This window comes from Triticum aestivum, chromosome 4B (assembly GCF_018294505.1).
Source record: "Triticum aestivum cultivar Chinese Spring chromosome 4B, IWGSC CS RefSeq v2.1, whole genome shotgun sequence".
Classification (NCBI taxonomy): domain Eukaryota; kingdom Viridiplantae; phylum Streptophyta; class Magnoliopsida; order Poales; family Poaceae; genus Triticum; species Triticum aestivum.
The window spans coordinates 468,268,252-468,289,192 of record NC_057804.1 but is presented as its reverse complement, the minus strand read 5'-3'; the positions used below and the strand labels follow the sequence as shown (position 1 = coordinate 468,289,192).

At 45.5% G+C, this 20,941-nt stretch overlaps 2 protein-coding genes across 2 annotated transcripts; both read right to left on the bottom strand.

The window, feature by feature from the left end:
- Positions 1-10,157: 10,157 nt before the first annotated feature.
- LOC123090164 (serine/threonine-protein phosphatase 7 long form homolog) lies at positions 10,158-13,165 on the bottom strand. The gene is made up of 8 exons (XM_044511589.1): positions 13,143-13,165; positions 12,267-12,354; positions 11,586-12,188; positions 11,230-11,511; positions 10,945-11,150; positions 10,549-10,861; positions 10,366-10,464; positions 10,158-10,282 (listed from the first exon to the last, which is right to left on the bottom strand). Exons 1-8 carry the CDS (start codon positions 13,163-13,165, stop codon positions 10,199-10,201), a joined length of 1,698 nt encoding a protein of 565 aa, XP_044367524.1. The 3' UTR covers positions 10,158-10,198.
- Positions 13,166-13,641: 476 nt separating this feature from the next.
- LOC123092766 (autophagy-related protein 9) lies at positions 13,642-20,046 on the bottom strand. Its single transcript, XM_044514589.1, has 10 exons — positions 19,903-20,046; positions 18,621-19,251; positions 18,192-18,512; positions 17,190-17,412; positions 16,794-16,973; positions 16,503-16,709; positions 15,858-15,935; positions 15,709-15,779; positions 15,492-15,602; positions 13,642-14,766 (listed from the first exon to the last, which is right to left on the bottom strand). Exons 2-10 carry the CDS (start codon positions 19,193-19,195, stop codon positions 13,848-13,850), a joined length of 2,685 nt encoding a protein of 894 aa, XP_044370524.1. The 5' UTR covers positions 19,196-19,251; positions 19,903-20,046; the 3' UTR covers positions 13,642-13,847.
- Positions 20,047-20,941: the final 895 nt, after the last annotated feature.

Sequence of the window (20,941 nt, the reverse complement as noted above, 5' to 3'; positions counted from 1 at the left end):
CTCAGTTTGCTCACAGCAAACGCGATGTCAGGCCTCGTTGCGCTCGCTAGGTACATCAGTGAACCAATGATTTGAGAGTATCTCAATTGATCTTTAGCCATGCCTTTGGACTTTCGAATCAATACGCTAGGGTCATATGGTGTTTGAGATGGTGTGCAGTCCGAATATCCAAAACGACTCAACACCTTCTCAACGTAATGGGATTGCAGAAGTGTGATCCCACCCTCATTATCTCTCAGTAGCTTGATGTTCAAGATAACATCAGCCACACCAAGGTCTTTCATCTCAAAGTTCTGAGATAGAAACGATTTGACCTCCTCAATGACTTTGAGGTTTGTTCCGAATATCAGTATGTCATCAACATACAAGCACAGTATAACTCCTTCGCCCCCACCATGGCGATAGTATACACATTTGTCAGCCTCATTAACAACGAAACCAACAGATGTCAGAGTTGTATTAAACTTATCATGCCATTGCTTAGGTGCTTGTTTCAGGCCATATAAAGATTTTATCAACCTACACACCTTTCTTTCCTGACCATCTATCACAAAGCCATCAGGCTGTTGCATGTAGATTTCCTCCTTTAGCTCTCCATTTAGAAAAGCCGTCTTAACATCCATCTGATGGACGAGAAGACCATGTGAGGCCGCCAACGAGAGTAATACTCGAATGGTGGTCAGTCTAGCCACAGGTGAATAAGTATCAAAGAAATCTTCCTCTTCTTGCTGGTCATAGCCCTTGGCCACAAGCCTAGCCTTGTACTTTTCAATCGTACCATCGGGCCTAAGCTTCTTTTTGAACACCCACTTACATCCCAGTGGTTTGCAACCATAGGGACGGTCAGTGATCTCCCATGTCCCGTTAGCCATGATGGAATCCATCTCGCTATGGACCGCATCCTTTCAGTAGTCAGCTTCTGGAGAGGCATGCGCTTCTGAAATAGAAGTGGGAGTATCATCCACGAGGTACACGAAGAAATCATCATCAAAGGTCTTTGCAGTCCTTTGTCTCTTGCCCCTACCAAGGGTTTCCTCGTCATCCTCCTCGGGATTTTCATCATGTGTTTGTTCATAATATTTCATAGGGATGGCAGGTTCAGGAGTCTCCTCAGATTCCTGTCTAGAAGTGCTTTGCATATCTCTCATAGGGAAAATATCCTCAAAGAATGTAGCATCCTTAGACTCCATAATTGTATCGATCTTCTGGTCAAGTACCTCAGATTTCACTACTAGAAATCTATAGCCAACGCTGTTCTTAGCGTAGCCCAAATTAATGCAGTCCACGGTCTTATGTCCAAGCTTATGCTTTTTGGGGATCGGCACGTTGACTTTCGCCAAACAGCCCCAAGTGCGCAAGTACGAGAGTGTCGTCCTTCTCTTTGCCCATTTCTCATAGGGAGTGATCTCACTATCCTTTGTCGGAACTTTATTCAGGACATGACATGCCGTCAATATAGCCTCCCCCCACCATGCCTTGGATAAACCCGATGTATCTAACATGGCGTTAACCAAATCAGTTAGAGTACGGTTTTTCCGCTCGGCAACCCCGTTTGACTGGGGTGAATAGGGAGGCGTCCTCTCATGAATAATGCCGTGTTCCGCACAGAAGGAATCAAACTCACTCGAGAACTACTCTCCACCACGATCTAACCGGACTCGTTTAATTTTCTTTTCAAGTTGATTTTCAACTTCTGCCTTATAGATTTTAAAGTAGTGTAGAGCCTCATCTTTAGTATTTAACAGATACACATAGCAATATCTAGTGGAATCATCTATCAATGTCATGAAGTATCTCTTTCCACCTTTAGTCAACACACCATTCATCTCACAAAGATCAGAATGTATGAGTTCTAATGGTGCCAGGTGTCTCTCCTCCGCGGCCTTATGAGGCTTGCGAGGTTGCTTAGCTTGCACACATGAAAGGCACTTAGAACCTTTGGCTAAAGTGAAACTCGGGATTAAATCCAACTTGGCTAGCCGCGTCATAACACCAAAACTAATGTGACAAAGACGTGAATGCCAAACTTCAGATTCATTAACATTCGAATGAATATGGTTCACGACTTTATTACAAAAATCTGCGAGAGAAAGGCGGAACATCCCTCCGCTCTCATAACCTTTTCCAACAAAGAGTCCATATTTTGTAACAACTAATTTATTAGACTCGAAAACCAACTTAAACCCTTCTCTACATAGAAGGGAGCCACTAACGAGGTTCTTCTTGATGGCGGGGACATGCTGCACGCTCTTCAGCTGCACGATCCTTCCCGAAGTAAACTTCAGATCGACCGTGCCAACACCATGAACAGAAGCACTCGCACCATTTCCCATCAATACGGACCCGTGACCTGTGACCTGGTAAGAAGTGAACAATGAAATGTCAGCACACACATGAACACCTGCACCTGTGTCCACCCACCAATCGTTGGGTTGAAACACTGAAAAAACAGTAAATAGATTACCGTACCCAGATGCACCATTCTCATTGTTGCCCACAATCATGTTGACAGACTTGGAGTCCTGTCCTGACTTCTTGTACTTGTTTGGGCACTTGTTGGCCCAATGTTCAACCGAACCACAAGTAAAGCAGCCCTCGTCCTTCTTGTTCTTCTTGAAGGTCTTCTTACCCTTCTTCTTAAAGTCGGTATTGTGTTGGACACCGTTCTTTCCCTTGGGCTTGTGGGAGTTGAAGTTCTTCTGGTTCACCATGTTGGCAACAGAAGTCCCTTCGGCCCCTTTTCCGTGCGAGTCTTTTGCCCTCGAATTCTGCTCAACACTCAGATGGCCAATGACATCCTCCACAGAGAATTCACGCCTCTGATGTTTCAGAGTGGTGGCAAAGTTCCTCCAGGAATTAGGGAGCTTAGCGATTATGCAGCCCGCGACAAACTTGCCCGGTAACTCACACTTGAGAAGCTCAAGTTCCTTAACAATGCATATTATCTCATGAGCCTGCTCCAATACAGGACGGTTTTCAACCATCTTGTAATCGTGGAACTGCTCTATAATATACATCTCGCTCCCTGCATCGGCGGCCCCGAATTTAGATTCGAGCGCCTCCCACAAGTTCTTGGCGACATGCACATGTAAATATGCGTCGACCAGTTTATCTCCGATCACGCTAAGAACTGCTCCGAGAAATACAACGGTAGCCTCCTTGAACGCCTTCTCCTGTTCAGGAGCAATCGTTCCCGTGGAGACACCGGTGACCCAGAACACGTTCATAGCCGTGAGTCATAACGTGGTCTTAGTCTGCCAACGCTTGAAGTATGTACCGGTAAACTTATCCGGTTTCAGTGCAGCGGCAAAGCCACTTGCCGAGAAATTCCTACACATAATAGGTTTTTGGATTGTTGAGTAAATAGGCAATTTCTCGATTAAATTAATCCATGAGTAAATCACTAGCATGACATTGACTAAGTTGATGACGTATTGACTCTGATCTAAACATGCACGTATTAAGCAAACAGTAGACAAATCTACACATACTGCTAGTACTGCTAATATGAAAATAATCAGGAGCGGGATAAACGAGTTATACCCTCCAGTAGGCCACGCAGAGGCGTCCTCGGCGACCTTCTTGTCGGCTTCAGCTTTCTCGGCGGCGGCACGATCGGCGTCGGTGGACATGGTGATGACGAAGGCGACGCGAACGTAGAGGAAGTAGGGGTGAGGAACCAGAAGGGCGTGGTGTGGAGAGACGTGGGCTAGCAACCCGCGTCGTGGCGAGGCGTGGCGAGGCGGGCGGCGGAGGAGGAGTGCGCGAGGGCCTCTTCTCTTCTCAAGCTCCAATAACATGTAGAAGAGAAACCCTTATAAATCACTCCAACTCTCCTTCCACTTCCGGGGTGGGACTAAACTTCCCACCACACCTAGTGCCATATAACCCACATGGGTCCTTAGAGATTTTTCAGAAATTACAATATGGGTCTAGAGCCCATCTCAGATTTCAGCATTAATCAACGGAGTGTGACGATCGATTCGACACGATTTTGTTTTGTTTGAAAACTTTGCAGCCACCGATCCTCCACCGCGACAAGAAACCCTGCAGAAAAGTTCATTTCTCTATCCAGCAGCGATTCATTCGTTGTGTTTCATAGAAAACCACTTGACTTCGCCACAAGAGCAGTACAAAAATCGATTAGCGGCAGGCCAATGATCCACGAGGCGTCCATGCGTGACGCCTGGGATCAGGCTCAAGACCCTGTCTGTCCCCGGAAAAAGAAACATACCGAACCGCCTCGTGTCTCGCTTTCACGAGAATTTTCGCCATTCGCCTCGGCCTCAAAGGCACCAACAATTATATACTAGTAGTAGTATAACACACGCACACAAAGGCCGTGGAATTCTTTGTAGCGAGCGAACGAGGACGCCGACGCTCGCCCGAAACCAGCCAGCCCGATCATGCACAAGAAGCAGAAGGATCTGATGGAGAGTGGATGCCGAAGGACCCAACCACCACCGACCTACCGCGCCCAACCGCCGTTGATCGAACCAGAAGCACGCTTGGCACAGTAGTACTAGTACCGACGAAACGCCCGCGATTGCTTTCGGGGCAGCTGCGAACTGGGCGACGAAAAGGACCGGTTAACAAGTTTATTTCTTCACTCGAGATCTGAGATGGCGTTGGTTGGTTTGGTGGGGGCGAGCCGTTGGTTTCCTCGTCACTCGATCGGATCCGGGCGAGGACGACCGGTGGTTGCGGCGTCCGTCAGTCCACGGGGAGCAAAACGTGCGGGAAATTACAGCTAGCATGAATGAGGAAATGGGTTTGGCACGTCGGCAGCCATCGTTACCGTTTAATTAATCAATCAAACCACAAGTTGACAACTGGGTGAAAGGCCTCTCTGCAAATTGCAATGGATCGTACCACTGTCATGGTTGGTTACCAACTCAAAAAATGTAAAATCATGGTTGGTTACCATCAGCGGATTGCATCGATAGGATAGGCCTGCTCTTTACACACTGGAGTGGACAAAATTACTATTATAACCTATAAGGCTAAGAAAATCCCGATTTGACCTCGTCTCAAAAGAAATTTCGATTCTGACCTTTTTGGGTGACGCCAACATCCCTGGCGTCTGGATTGCGAAGTAGACGCCAGGATCCCTGGCGTCTGGCCCCTGGCCCGCACTGCCCGCCTGCCCGTTGACCTGCTGACGTGGCAAAGGGGCCAGACGCCAGGGACCCTGGCGTCTGGCCCTGGTAAGTGGACACTTTCCCCAATCCACAACCCGAGCTTGAAGGACACTTGGAGCTCTCATACTCTCTCCTACCCCTTAAGCTCCCCCTCAAATCCTTTCCAAAAGGTGCATCCCTTAGGTGGATCTTTCCATCACTTTGCTACTCTTGGTAATCTCCCTCAAATCATCCAATTATTTTTTGTTAAATCTTGTTATTTTGGTTGCATTTTATACATGTTGGTGGAACCCTAGTTCATGTTTTCTCCCCTTTATGTTAGTGTGAATGGCTTGGTTAACTTTGATAATATAGTGCTATGCATGGTGTGTAGTAGGAATATATGTTTGTTGAGTAGAAAGATTGGGGGTTAGGGTTAGTTAGTGATTAGGGTTAACTTTGCTTAGTGTGTGTTAATTAGTTATACTTTTGTGGACATCACCAATAATTTAGTGTTGATATGATTTGGATATAATAAGATGTATTTGGATAAACACCAATTCTCATTGAAGTCTTAAATGCATTCATGTTATTTTTAGATGGAGAGACTTGTTAATGTTCATTACATTGACAAGGAGGCATTCTTGAGTAACAATGCCGACACGGGTGAGGAACCATTGGTTTTTGATACAAGCCCTAGCTATGAGGATGTTGTTGCAAAAGTGAGACAAGTTTTGAAGTGGATGGACACCAATGTTGATGTTAAGTTAATAGGAAGGTATGATGTTGGAGTTGGAGCCAAATCTCGCTTGAAAAGTATGCCTATCACCTCGGATTTGCATTGGGATGTATACAAGGAAAAATATCTCAATCGGAAGACAAGTCACTTGAATTGTTTGCCACCAAGGTTGAATCTCCTCGGTTTACCTTTGATTTGAACCGGCATGTCTCTTCCCCAATGGATGACATGAGCGAGAGGACAATGGTGCCACTTGTTGAGCATAGGGTTGTGGTTGATGCCCCCAATGTTTATCCCCCACCACATCCCCGTGTACCATCTATCAAAGCAAATGAGGTTGAGTTGTATGCCCCCAATGCTTCTAGCCAACCACCAACTAGCCAAGCAAATGAAGTTGAGGTGATTGCTAGTGACGGAGTAATTCAAGAGGATGAAGATGCTTATGATGACGACGAAGAGCAAGAGGAAGGGTTTCATGGTAATGATGTTGGTGACTTGGATGCGTACATAGCGCAAAAGGACATGGATCGTGACTTGCCTTTTAGGCGTCAATATGCGTATGACTCGGATGACGAGGGTCCAGCTGAACAGTTGGACGAGGATGGATTCACAAAGGAGGAGAACCAAATCCACTTTGAGCTGACGGGCTTACAAAAAAGAACTCACTTGTTTAAAGATCTCAGCCTTGCCCATAAAGTTGTTGTTGACGGTGGAATGAGAATGACGGCGATTGAGCCAACACCATGCCCGGATCCAGGAGAACCAAGGGTGGAGAATGAGGACGAGAATGCTTATTTGAAGAGAGTGAAGTTTCTGAGCTTGCCTATGCTGAAGTTTTGGTTGGCTGACTATGCCATTCGAAACCATAGGCCGTTTTATGTTGAGCACTCCGACATGAAGTTGCGTTACACCGTGGTGTGTGAGCAAGAAGGATGCCAATGGAAGGTTCGTGCAAGAAAGCTTAAAGAAACCGAAGAATGGGTGTTAAAAAGTTGTGTTGCCACTCATAGATGCAAACCTCCATCTAAACGACTTAGAAAGACACACCGTCAACTCACATCTGAGTATCTCGGATACAAATGGATGAAAGACATAGGCTTTGATCCCACTGTGAAAGTGAGGTTTCTCATGCGGACGGTGAAAAAACAATTTGGTTATGAAGTCAAGTATGGGAAGGCATGGAAGGCAAAGGCAAATGCTATTAGGATGTTGTATGGTGGTTATGAAGAAGCATACAACCAGCTCCCAAGGTTGTTGGCCGCCATTGCACATAGGAACCCGGGCATGTTTCATGTGGTCGAGGATCACGAGGGAGTGTTCCACCGTGCCTTCTGGAGTTATGGACAATGTGTGGAGGCGTTTCAACATTGTCGTCCGGTCTTGTCTATAGATGGCACGTTCTTGACCGGTAGATACAAGGGCACACTAATGGTAGCAATGGCGCACTCATCAAACGACAACGTGTTGCCGTGTGCATTTGCTTTGGTGCCTTCCGAGCACCAGGACAACTGGGAGTGGTTCATGGGTCATGTTAGGCACAACGTGATTGGGGCTAGGGAGGTATGCATCATATCGGACCGGCATCATGGCATACTCAAGGCAGTGGACATTGTTATTCTAGGATTTCCAAAGCTTCACCACAGATGGTGCATGAGGCATTTCGTGGCCAACTTTTACCGGGCATGTAAGAGCAAGGAGCTCGGCAAAGACCTTACCCATGTATGTGTGGCCTTCACCACCCAAGGTTTCGATGCTCGGTACAACAAACTCTTTGCAGCGGTGAACGAAGGGGGAAAAGACTTCTTAACTAGGAATTTAAGCAAGAAGCACAAGTGGGCACGCGCTCATGACGATGGTGGTTGGCGATATGGCGACATGACGAGCAATCTGGTAGAATGTTTCAACAATGTGTTGAAGGGTGCTCGTGCATTGCCGGTGACTGCAATAGTGGAGTACACCTTCTTCAAGCTTAATGAGTATTTTCAGAGGCATTCTGAAGAGACTGTAAAATGGGTAGGTGAAAAAAAGGATTATCCGGAAAAGGTTGATGAATGGTTGCAGTTACAAGCAAGCAAGTCTTCACGGCAACAAGTTATCATATTCGATAGAATTGAAATGATCTATCAAATTGATGAGCCAGGTGGCACAACACGAGACGATAGACAATATGGCGGTGCTGCATTTGAGGTGAAACTAAAGACTCGGTGGTGCCAGTGCGAGAGGCCTAGTAAGTATCATTGGCCATGCTCGCATTTGATAACGGCGGCGAAGGCGAGAAACATACATGTTTGTGATGGAAAAACCATGTGGATGCAAGAGTTCCATCTGGAAGCTACTAGGTTGACATGGGCGCCAAGATTTCGCCCTTTCTTGGACCAATCACAGTGGCCTGAGTACCATGGCCCTCATGTTAGGCCAGACCCTCTTCTGAAGGTGGAGACGAAGGGTAGAAGGAGAACTAAGAGGTTCAGGGGTGATATGGATGACCTGGCTGGATACACTGGCATGAAACAATTTGGTAGCGGTCATTTCATGGAGGCTCCTGACTCTATCAACTGTGGGGTGTGCGGTGAAGGGGGGCACAATGAGCGGACATGCAAGAATAAGAAAACCAAAAAAAGAAAAACAAGTCGTGGAGGCGGCACCGATGGTGAACGAGGTGGAAGAGGTGACGGTGGTGGTGGTCGAGGAAGCACAAGTGTCAGAGGTGGTAGTGGTGGTCGAGGAAGCACAAGTGTCAGAGGTGGTAGTGGAGGCCAACTAACGCATATGACATACCACCGGTATGTTAGGTGTACATACAAAAATCATCAACAAGTTGTCACTCATATGTCTAACAGAAACATGGTTTATATGTAGTCCCCTCCTCCACTTTGCAAGTACTTCACTTGGATAGATCACGAGGTACCAAAAGATGTCCAAGAGGACCAACGTCGAGATTGGTTACGGAGGCAGCGCCTATTCGAGGAGTCCTATGCACGGGGATTGGAGCGGGAGCGTCGTGAGGAGGCTCATGAGCGCAAGAAGCGTGAGGAAGAGAGGGCACACAAAGAGAAGGAGGCTCGTCAAGAAGAGAGGGCAAGAAAACTTGCAAGGGCTCGCGATGCATGAGAGGAGGACGAGGCACGTGACAAGAAGGGAAAGTGGCCCCGTACAACTCAGTAGACAAATGGAAAGGAACCGGCGTCGATGATGAACTGTCGAGACTTTGTTTAATGTATGAACTTGTTATTCGAGACCTTGTGTGGTCATGAACTACTTATGTCATTCGAGACATCGTGTATGATGAACTTGTAATTCGAGATTATGTGCAAACTATGTTCGTCATTCAAGACTAGTTAGTATGCTTTGTTCATATTTAACAGTGTGTGCTACAAGTTGCTAAGCAAAAACATTAACAAAAGACAGAAGTGCGTGCAAAAACACCAGGTCCACACCCAGACGCTAAGGTCCATGGCGTCTGGCTTGTTTTGCTCGCGCAGGAGACCAGACAAGCTGTCTGGTGTGTTTGATGGACACCCAGACGCCAAGGTCCATGGCGTCTGCCTCCCACACCCAGACGCCAAGGTCCATGGCGTCTGGCTCGCTTTGCTCGCGCAGGTGACCAGACAAGTTGTCTGGTGTGTCGCGCAGGTGACCAGACGTCCAGACGCCAAGGTCCATGGCGTCTGCCTCCCACACCCAGACGCTAGGGACACTGGCGTCTGGCTCGCTTTGCTCGCGCAGGAGACCAGACACCTGTCTGATGTGTCTGATGGACATCCAGACGCCAAGGTCCGTGGCGTTTGGTATCCAGAGAGCATTCTTGCACTTATCTGTCTGATGGATAAGATTCGAGTGGATAAGATTTTTTGGGCCCACCTCTAGCCCTCTCATCCATTCATCTCCACCTCTACCCCTCCCATTTCATTCATATCCACCCACTCTCACCTCTAGCCCTGCCAACATCACTCCCTCATCCAACACCCTAACCCCCCCTCAGATCTCTCACAAATCGGTCCGGTTTCACCGTTGGATCTTCAGGATTTCGAGACTAGAAGGTAAATCAACTCCACCCCCATTTTTTGGTTGGTTTAATTTATCATACTTTTGTGAAAATCCTAGTTTGTTTTCCTCGTGGTTTAATGTATCATAGGTTAGCTACTAAGAGATTTGTGTGTTGTAGATGGCTAAGGAAACTCAGTGGGTGCTTAGCCCTGTTGTTCATGTGCAAGGCTTGTCTCCATGTATTGTGCAAGTTAGTGAAGTGGACCTCACTTTCGATTGGTTGAAGACTAAATTTATGTCGAAACAAGGGTTGAAGGAAGAGGATTTTGTGTACTACATCAGCCGGAGGCAGTCACTTAGGTGCATACACGTCACTGGACTGAGCACCATGGCAAGAAAGCATTTGTGCCATCTTATGAAACCGCTTCTTGAACTTCTGCAATAAGACAAAATATGCTATGATATGAGATGCACATAAATAATCCGCGAAAAGAAACTTTTATAATATATTGATCACACCTCCATCGTGCTCCTAAGAGTCCTCTCAGATAATGCACCACCAGGTGGATGACTCAGTGCAACATTGGCATCGTTGACGCACAGAAGCAACTCTCTGCCCTGCAATTCATGAACACACCAAACTTATGTATTTGAAAGAAGACAACATGATACAAGTATGTTAGAACACACCAAACAGACTACCATTTCATCATGCATCGGTGCATAGTCAACGTGAGCCCCTCTGGCGTCTCTCACAGCCGTGTTGAAGGTTTGATAACCTTGTGCAGTCTCCGGGTCTTCAGACACCAACTCTGACCACTCCTCATGAGTCCAACCAGGCTTCAGCTTTAACCCGTAACGATCCGCATACCAGACTTGATACTTCTGATATGCTGACTGATTGTGAGGTCTATTCTCTGATTGCACTAACGTGTCTCCTTGATTCCGAATTTCTATCCACGCACGGTGTTTGTTTGCCCAATCCGATATATCCTGATTGTTCCTTCGATCGAACCTACAAATGATGCACAGGACAAAGCATTAGCAAACATTGACTTATTAAATGCTCTACTACATACTCAAGGCATGCTTGCTTACCGATGCAGAGATAGCATTTCCTCCTTGCTCTCCTCAATTGGAATACCTTGTCTTCTTCCAAATTGTCTTGCCACACGGTCTACAAAGTGCCACTCGACTGCAAAGAAGCATATCATTGGGCACCTCGCCCGCCAAAGATGGCTATCACGCGTGCACATCTCATTAAGATCAAAGTCACAATCTTCCACATAAGGCAACCAATATACCTGCAAAACAAAGAGATACATTGTTAGCTACATAAGTTTCATTCTTGACTAAATTATATCTCATCGAACTTCTCAAAACCTGCTCAGCAGTCAAGGTGTCCAGCTCGTTCATATAGCACTTGTATCGCACATGCGAGCTTCCTGTGTAGACTGTCACTTGTTCCCAATAGTAAGCAAGCGTAGGGCGCTGATATGGATCATCATCATGCAACCCGTCATGATTACCCCGTGGGTTTGCCATGAGGGGGTTCTTGAAATCGGGCCGTCCAACCGGGATCCGCTCCCACATCCACACGGATAGGCTCCAAACAAACCCAGACAATGAGGATGTATCTCCCTTCCTCCGACACGCCAAGTCAAGCTGCAATCAAACAAACATGTTAGATATGGAGGCGCATGACAAATGCAAGATAAATGGTTGCAAATATCTCTTACCTGACGATACAAATATGCTAGTGCGGCCGAACCCCAGCTATATTGGGTATCCCAGTTATTGAGTAGCTCCAAGAACATCCAGAGGGCTGAGTTCCCGGTTGCATCTGAGAAGACTACCTTGGTTAGTACATACCAAAGATAGGCCCGCGCGTACTGCTGCACAACCACGTCATTGGCACCCAGAGGGCACGGATTGGTGTCTCCTCTGACTAGTTTTAGCCAAGAATGCCTCACTCTCGCGGTATCGGCCTTGCCTTCTTGAGGGTCGTCGGGCTGAACATCAATTAAAATGCCTGTCTGTTTTCGCCAATTAACGACGCTGACACGACCGGTATCAGCTTGTCCGTCGATAGGAAGGCCGCTTATCATAGCCATGTCCTCTAGGGTCATCGTCAGCTCCCCACATGGAAGGTGGAACGAGTGAGTCTCCGGCCTCCAACGATCCACAAGTGCGGTCAACGCCGTGTGGTTCACCGGCGGAGCGCGTCGCTTAAACTGCAACACGATTGGGAGAAGACCCAATCTCCGAATATAAGGCTCGTACCACGGGTCGTAAGTAAAGCCATCAGCGGAATGACCCCTCATGCGCATAGCAACTACAAGCTGCAAATAAAGTGATGTTTTGATCAATACAAGAACACAAATGAGAAATAAAGAAATTTGACAAGTCTTGCTTCTTACCTTTCCATTCTCAATGGCACGAGCACGATGCTCCTTATCCCACTCATCGATTAATCCGGCATACCAAGGTCCATCATCATCCGCCATCCTACAAAACAAAACACAAACATCTATGAATACATGAACAATATAAAACAATACAATTTTCTTCTCCAAGTTATGCCATATGAACACACCATTCTTCTCAAACATAACCACATCATTTTTTTCTTCTTCATATGCACACATAATTCTTCTCAAACATACCAACATCATCTCAATCAAATAAATTTGTCAAATAATATGGTGTCACATATGCATATCATCTAGAGTACCAAATTTCACCATATCTTTTGCAAATAAAGTATGCCAACAATAAGATTATCTACACATAGAGACATCATATTTAAATTCAACTATATTGTTATACCACATACACACATCCTATCAAACCAAATTATCAAACAAGTCTATTTTACATACAAAAATCACCCCTCTTAGTTAAAAAAATTCCTATGGACAACATATGCACAAAACGGAATTGATTTTGCCTACATGTTCAACTACACATCATCTACTGCCTACCAAATCATCTATCAACTACAAACAATTTCCTAAAACAAAGAAACCATCTACTCATCTAACATCACCTAGTGTTGAATAATGCATCAAAAAAAAGAGGACTCAACCCAAATAAATTGGAGGAGACGGGGGAGAATACCTCAAGGATGCTTAGGGGGCCCAGATCCACGAACTAGAGTGGAGGATGGAATAGATCAGGTGAGGATTTGGTGTGAGGGAGAAGAGGGGCGAAGGAGAGGAAGCCCTCTGTTCGTGCGCCGCCAGGAGGAAAATAGATGGGTGGGTGGGCTCGGCCTGTGGGGGTTATCCACTTACCAGAGCCAGACGCCAGGGTCCATGGCGTCTGGCCCCTTTGCCACGTCAGCAGATCAACGGGCAAGCGGGCAGTGCGGGCCAGGGGCCAGACGCAACCAGACGCTAGGGATGTTGGCGTCACCCAAAAAGGTCAGAATCGAAATTTCTTTTGAAACGAGGTCAAATCGAGATTTTGTTAGCCTTATAGGTCATAACAGTAATTTTGTCCCACTGAAGTATGTAGGTATCCGGATCGTGCGTTGGGGGAAACCGTTCGTACTAGGAATGGGTGGCATTGAGTGGCAGTGTCGAGGGGCTCCTGGCGTCGTGTCGGCCCAGATCTGAAGAGGCCCGGCATGTCTATCAGCTTGTCGAGCTGCAGGGGTTTTGGTCTCGACCGGATACTTGGTGCACATGTTGCGTATGCAACCTGCTTTTGCCTACCTACTATCTAGGCGGCGAGGACGACGCCATTGCTGGCTTCGATTTCGACAAGGATGCTCAAGCCGCTCGCTTCTTGTCTGGCCCTCAAGAGGAGTGTACTCCAGAACTTGCTAGCAATTAATTCCCGGGGGCCTCCAAAATGACAGCTCCACAACTTCATGTGCCTTGGCCAGGATGGGATCAACAGTTACTACTCATTATGTGACAGCTAATGCTAAACCCTCTCAGGAAAGTATGTTGCCTAGCAGATTGTTTGGAAGCATCAAACAGATGCACTGCGTGCTATGAAAGAATGGTTCTTCCCCAACCCACTAAAGCGGGGCTGGACAAGGGCATTATATATACAAGGCCGGCCGGCATGCTGTCGTAGGCATCAACTGCTACGCCGGGTCGTTCATCGGTGAAATGAAGACCCAGCCCGTCCTCGATGTACGAGTCGTCCATATACCTCGTCTTGGACAAGGCTTGGGGATTTCTCCAGCTCCTGGTGCTGCTGCTTCTGTTGTCGCCCTGCTCCAGATCACCCTCGCTTCCCTCTGACATATCGTCACTGTGATGGCTGGAATGACTATTGCCTGCCATATTATGATATCCAAATGCTGGAGGCTCGAGAAAACTGCCTTGCGGATCACTGGAAGATGCAGGGGCCTGGTTCCACCAGTTGTTGCCTGTGGAACTGTCTTCGTTACCGTTGTGCTTCGTAGGAGCATGCCGAAATAAAGTGCTTGATGTAGATGCTCCCATATGACTCTGAACCCTTCCGTACAGATCAGAGTAATAATCCTGATCTTCTTCAATTTCAGATGTTTCCCTTGCTAGTTGACTTGTGCTCTGACCAGCCTCAAGGGATGCTTCGTCAAAATGGGGAGCTTCAGCTCTATCCGAGTGTGGTGAATGGCACATGTAATACCAATCCAGAATATACGGGTGAATTCTTTGATCTGTGTCCAGCAATCCTAAGGGATCCAAGTTATAACCAGCAGGCGGGAAGGCCTCTGCATGGTTACGGATAATACTTGGGAGCAGTTGATGGAAGATATCATCCCTTTGACCTGTACTATCCACAAAGCCTGATGCTTCCATTGCCTGATACTGCGCAACAGCTTGTTGACGTATTTGTCTTTCCTTGAACTTCTGTAGGTTATGTAAGAATTGTTTGCTGTCTGCATTTGATGCCAATGATGGATAAACACTCTGAAAACTGCAAACAATTATGTAATACTATTAGACTTCAATCTTGTTGTTAACTGTTGGTGTTATGTGTGTCAGTTTGAATGGTGGCCTAATTAGGAAAAAGGATGATACTAGCTTCGAAAATTACAGGATCAGTGCTATCTACACCTCTGCACTGTCCCACTACAACCATAAGGTAACACTAACAAAATAACAGCGTTTTTTGGGGGGTGATACTAACAGAATTATAACATGGTTGCAAGATATACAAGAATAAAAATTAGTATATCATGTCTTAGGAGAAAAGCACTCTCTGCTATATTGAATTGCCTCAAATATAACGAAGTGTTGAAAATACACACTGTTTTAACAAGTTAGCTAACATTTTCCATATTCTGCACAATTTAGACAGATTTTTTTTAAAGGATCAACATCTTAGCTTAGTTTTTATTTAGGGGTTTGTTGTGCTGTGCCCCCAGCAAGACTTATTTAGTTTCGTTGTCGCACTCAGTTCGTTTGTGTGCTTGAACCTTAAACGCTGAATATTGCCTGATGTTGGTGTGGTTGCTTTATATATAATATAAAGCAAGCAAGCGCGGGGGGGGGGGACCCTTTTTCGTCGAGAATGGGACTCCAGAGGAAATGCATACTTCCAAGAAAATAACTCCTTAAATACACCATTTTTTGGCGGGAAACTACTCAAGTACACCAAGCTAGTAAGAACCATGTGAAGTGCTTGAAAGTATAATTTACCTTAAGAATGACTTCTCCATTTTCCCTTGGGAGCTCCTCAGGTTTTTAGGTGCATCAAATGGAGAACCATAGTTCTTATTGCCGTGTCTTCTGAAGTCAAACACGCTTAAACTATTGAAACACAGCAAAGCAATGATGTTAAGTGTTGCAGAGGCTCAACAAAGATACAAAGATAGATGGTCTGAACATAAATTCCGAAGAGACTTCAGCAACTGACCTGCATACATCTCCCACTCCATCTACATAAATTGTGAAGTCCGATATGAAGTGCAGAATGTCATCAACACGCTGTAAATTTATAAGAATTCACAGCTGTTACAAAACTGTAGAGAAACACATTCACCGAGCTAGATCAGACCACATTACCTTTGGTACCTCAATAATGAGCAAGTAAGGAGTGATGAAAATGGACACCATCTCTTCTAATAGCATTACTATGGTATACTGCATTCACAAAATAACAAGACACTTCTCAGAGCTATAATAGAAAAGAGAACACACATAGCCAATACAGACATATCCTGGACCTCAACCACTGACGAAAATCTAATGCAGATGGCAGATGATATCTACTCCCTCTGTTCCCAAATATAAGTCTTTTTAGAGATTCTAACAAGTGACTACATACGGAGCAAAAAGAGTGAATCTACACTCTAAAATATGTCTACATACATCCGTATGTTGTAGTCCATTTAAAATGTCTAAAAAGACTTATATTTAGGAACGGAGCGAGTAGGAAGCAAACGACTTCGTTGAGTCCTGTTAATCTAAACACCAAAACTAACCTTTTTTTAAGATGTATCACTCTTTAACTGATAGAGATGAAAAAAACTTGAAAGCTCAAAATTGTCATCACTCTATCAGGGAAAAATATCATTTATATATTCACCTATTAATTAATTTAACTGTCCCATGCTAGAAAATAAACTTTTAACTTTTTTTTTGTCAAAAGCTAAATGCCCACATGAGTATCATTTTAATCAAAACAGCACTATAGCTGAATTCCGGTACCTGAAATAGTGTTTCAAATTCTTTCCGAACCAGTTCACTGCTCTCTTTACCACGCCACCGCTTCGGCATGTAATGGGTTTGCTGGACAACGAGGCACATAGCCCCTTCTGGGTCAATTACTTGAAGCTCATCAGCCACTACTTTTCGACTTATAGCTGCTATTGTTCCAAAAACAATAGTATACCAGAATAGATTCCTTCCGAAAATCTTCAAAAGTTATGGATGTGAAATTTTAGAAGGTGCATAAAATGCAAGTAAGAGAAAGGCAAAAGGTGCCGACAAAGAACTTACATGACCCTCGAGAATGGATTCGCCCAGAAACCCCATAATTATAAGAGCACCAGCCAAACCACCAGAAACAAAAGATACAAATTTTGCTATGATAGAAATCAGTGGCGTAGGAAATTGCTTCAAGTAATTCAACGAATGCACAGCACTGTTGTTCATCCTATGTCTGAAGAAATGGTCTACCTGAAATTATTATAAGCAGTTGAGTTTTAGAGACAACCAAGGTAAACAGAATAGTATATATAGCCCTCAACAGACAAGTTGCTTGCAGCTAATATGAGGCTTGTTAGCGACATAAATCATGAAAATAAGAGGTAAATGATGTCAAACATTCATTTAAATTAGTCAATAGTAGTAGTAGTAGTGACTAGAACTAATGAGTTTTGCATGAGAAGCTACCTCATTATACTCCCTGAAAATCCACCTTGATAAATTTGACCATCTTCTGGATGATGCTGTACTGGGATGATTATAAATTTCTTCAGCATGCCTCAGAATGAGGTACACCAATGGGAAAATCACAAGGCAGGGCGACAGGATCAACATTGCAATGCCAACAAATACAAGTCGTTTTTTCAATGCAGCTGGGCTTGCTAGAAAATCTTTCCGAACGCAGAATTTACTGCAAAGCAAAGGATACAGGTATTCAGTGCAAGTAACTAAAGTTCGCCAATAGAGAAAACTCCGTTAACCAAACAAAATCTATGGAACCATCCAAAAGCAATGTGTGGGTTCTTGCTAAAGCTTCACAGTGGATGACATGCAGACTGGAAGCTGCGGAAATATCACGAGTACATATGCATCTGTAGCCTGTAGGTGCTAACATCTAAGGCAATGTATCTTATGCATCGTGACAACTTGGTGCATCCTTGTATCCCCTCAATCCAAGCCTTACCCTTGTACAAGGGGATGGATAAATACACAATAGGAATATGATGCATAGGATGTTGTCACACGAGCTGTTGGGTGAGATCTGAACCAGTGAATAGAAGTTGGATTCATCATAAATTACTACATGAATTGACAAATAATTGACCTAAATAAATAAGGTGTTCTGTATCTGGTTATCTAGAAAATTATCTGTAAAGCAATAAAGCTTGGACTATATACTGCATCAGTAACTACACATTTGGTAGCCGGTACCCAATTATTGTACTATATATGGCTTAGTTGAGCAGGCAGTGGCTTAACAGCTTACATGGATTGATCAAGGGCGTGTTTGCTTGCTTGAGCTTATATAAAAAGCAGGAGCACAGTGTAGAGAAGCAAATACAAGCATGATCAACCAGATAGTGAAAAAAAATTAGCCGAACAAATAGTATTGTAATAGTTATTACTCGTTCAAAGAAACACATTGCTAAAGAGTAATCAATGCTTAAAAATACTGAAGTACAAGTTTACCTGTCAAACATACTCTGGAAGATGCACCAATTTAAGGTCCATTCTAGGGCTTTTGGAAGTATCACATGATTTCTCCTGTCATGTACATGAGATTTGACAGTTGGGCCGGCACCAGGAAGCCAAGGACGAATTGGAAATGAGATAATGCCTTTATTCACCATCCCTATCAAGTAATTTTCTTTCCTCATTATTCTCATGATAATATCATGCTCCGAGAGATCCCTAACAACACAGAGTTTTTTAGACTTTTGTAGCAGGACAACCTTCTCAATTATTCTGGGCCATGATATCGTCTGGATCTCAAGATCTGTGATCTTAAGGCTACAAAAGAAAAACAAGGGTAAAGTTATAAATTGTTGTGGGCTAACACACACACACACACACACACACACACACACACATATGCATGCGCGGTAAGCTGGATATTACCTATTATAGTAGAAGTCACGTGCATTCAGTGTACTTTTCAGTTGTACAAAGAACTTGAGGAAGTTAATAAGTCCATATGTTACCAATATAATCATTGATCCAACAGTGACCATTTTAGGAAATGTAAAGGGTACTAATGGATTATGCTTGATGGCTGCCATCAGATCACATGGTTTTTCTCCAGACTCAAGTGCCTCCACACCACATTTCAAGTGGCTGATGGCATTCCAATCAACATATAAAAAGAAGAAGCCAATACAGCACACCGTAAACAGTACATTAAGGATCTCGATTATCCATTTGGTAACGATACACCTTAGTCCTTTCGCGCAGAAATATTCATAAAGCCTTTCGAAGAAAATATCCAGGTCAGGAATAGGTTCTTCCTTGACGCCTTCACCATGGAGAAGTCCAGACGGGCTCTCACTTCCAGAACTTGGCAACCTTCGGTAGTCCGACAACTCAATTTCAGGTGGAATATCAATGAGCAGTTGTGCTGATAATGGTGATTCTCTTCTCCAAGGCCACTTAAATAATGTTTGTGAATTTGTGTCCTTCGCAGGGAAGGACATCATTCATGAAAAGGAAAGCCAATGCCAATTGGAATCCTTGCCATGCCACAGGAAATGGCCTATAAAGAGAACGAAGAGGATGTTAATGACTCACATTTTGAGCAACACCAGTCTCCTGAAGATCTACAGGCTACGGGTATGGTAAATCGAAGAAACTGAAGTAATGTCATACGCAAGCAATATTTTCCTCGCCTGGACAAACCCAAGGGCAAGCTCTGAACAAGCTTAATAAGGCAGGTATATTGGAAAATCATTGCAAACACAGTGAACATAAAAGCATCAAACAGTTAGGCGCAAATCAAATTAACCAATGTTAAGCTTATAAACACCGATCAGCAACAATATATGCTGCCAAATTAAGGAATCAACCGCCGCCAAGAGGCCCAGCGTAATCGCACTATCTCCTCCCACGTATTCTGTGTTATCATCAGCGGAGCAGCCCAGTTCTCTGCACCCCAAGGTCGGCAGCTAAACAACACGTTTGAGCTAACTTGTAGCAAAATCCCTACAGCCAGCGCCCGAACCACCATATAAAGCATGATCATCACAACCACCAAAGCTTTCCCCCGGCCAACAGCAAACACCCAAACCTAGATCAACTGGTTTGCTAGAGCTCGGTTTCATCTCATAATAAATCGTAATAAAATAAATAAATAGAAAAAGAGTCGTGAGCGGATAAGAGGGAGGGAGGGGCGGAGTCCAGCACCGACCTGATGGGCACCGGCGGGCGCGCGACGAAGGGCGGGTTGCGTGAGGAGGAGGAGGCGGCGGCGGGGCGAGGGTTTCGCGGGAGGAGGAGGTGACTTGCGGTGGACTGCGGCTCGTCTGCTTTGGAAGGGGAATCGGACGCGCGGGGGGGGGGGGGGGGGGGGGGGGGGGGGGGGGATGGAAGAAATCGTACGGGAAGGGGATAATAATTTGTTCGTTTCCTTTATCCGGGGTTTTCCCTTTGCTCTGCGTCGCGCTGGTCGCCGAGTTGATTGGGAATCGTAATGTCTTGCGTACAGAGTATTGACGGTCTGGTTAAGCTACCGGTACAGGTATCCTAGTACAGCCCCAATCGTTTTCCCTGACCTAGCCGCCAGGAGCGGCGACCAGGCAGGTGACCAGCCTACCACCGATCTTCACCGGCGAGATCGTTGGTCCCCTCTCTCTTCGTCTGCTGCTGCGACGGCGGGACGAAGGGGGACCCCGTTCCTCCGCTCTGTAGTTAGGTTTTGGTTTTGTATGTCGTGGTGCGTCGTTGGGGTGATGGGTGCGGGGTCCGGACGAATAAATCTGCCTCAGCTCCACTCCTACACCGGCGGTGTTCTTCATGGCGGCGTCTCGGAGTTGATGGCATCGTGTGTTTGCCGATCCTTCAGATCAACGAAGTTAGGGTTCATGGATGGTGTCGACGAGGCGGTGGTGGTGACTCCATCAGGTGTGTCTCTCCTTCTGCTCTGTCCCCATTGTTGTGGCGTTGTCTCCGACGTCATGGTGGAGCAGGAAGATTTTGCCGTCGGGGAGTACGCGCAGACGGCGGCCTGCGCAGTTGACAGCTGGAAGATTGTGCATCCTGTGTTGGGTGTGCGGTTGGAGGCTGACAGCTCTGGTTTTCTCCTCCGACGTTGTAGTCGTGCGGGGATGTCAGGTCTGGAGTTCGATGGCGTGTCCGGGGACACGTGGCCCTGGTCTGATTCTTTCAACGGCAATGATTTTGCTTTTGGCAAACTACTTTGGAGGTCCGTAAAGCTGCAGATCAGCGAT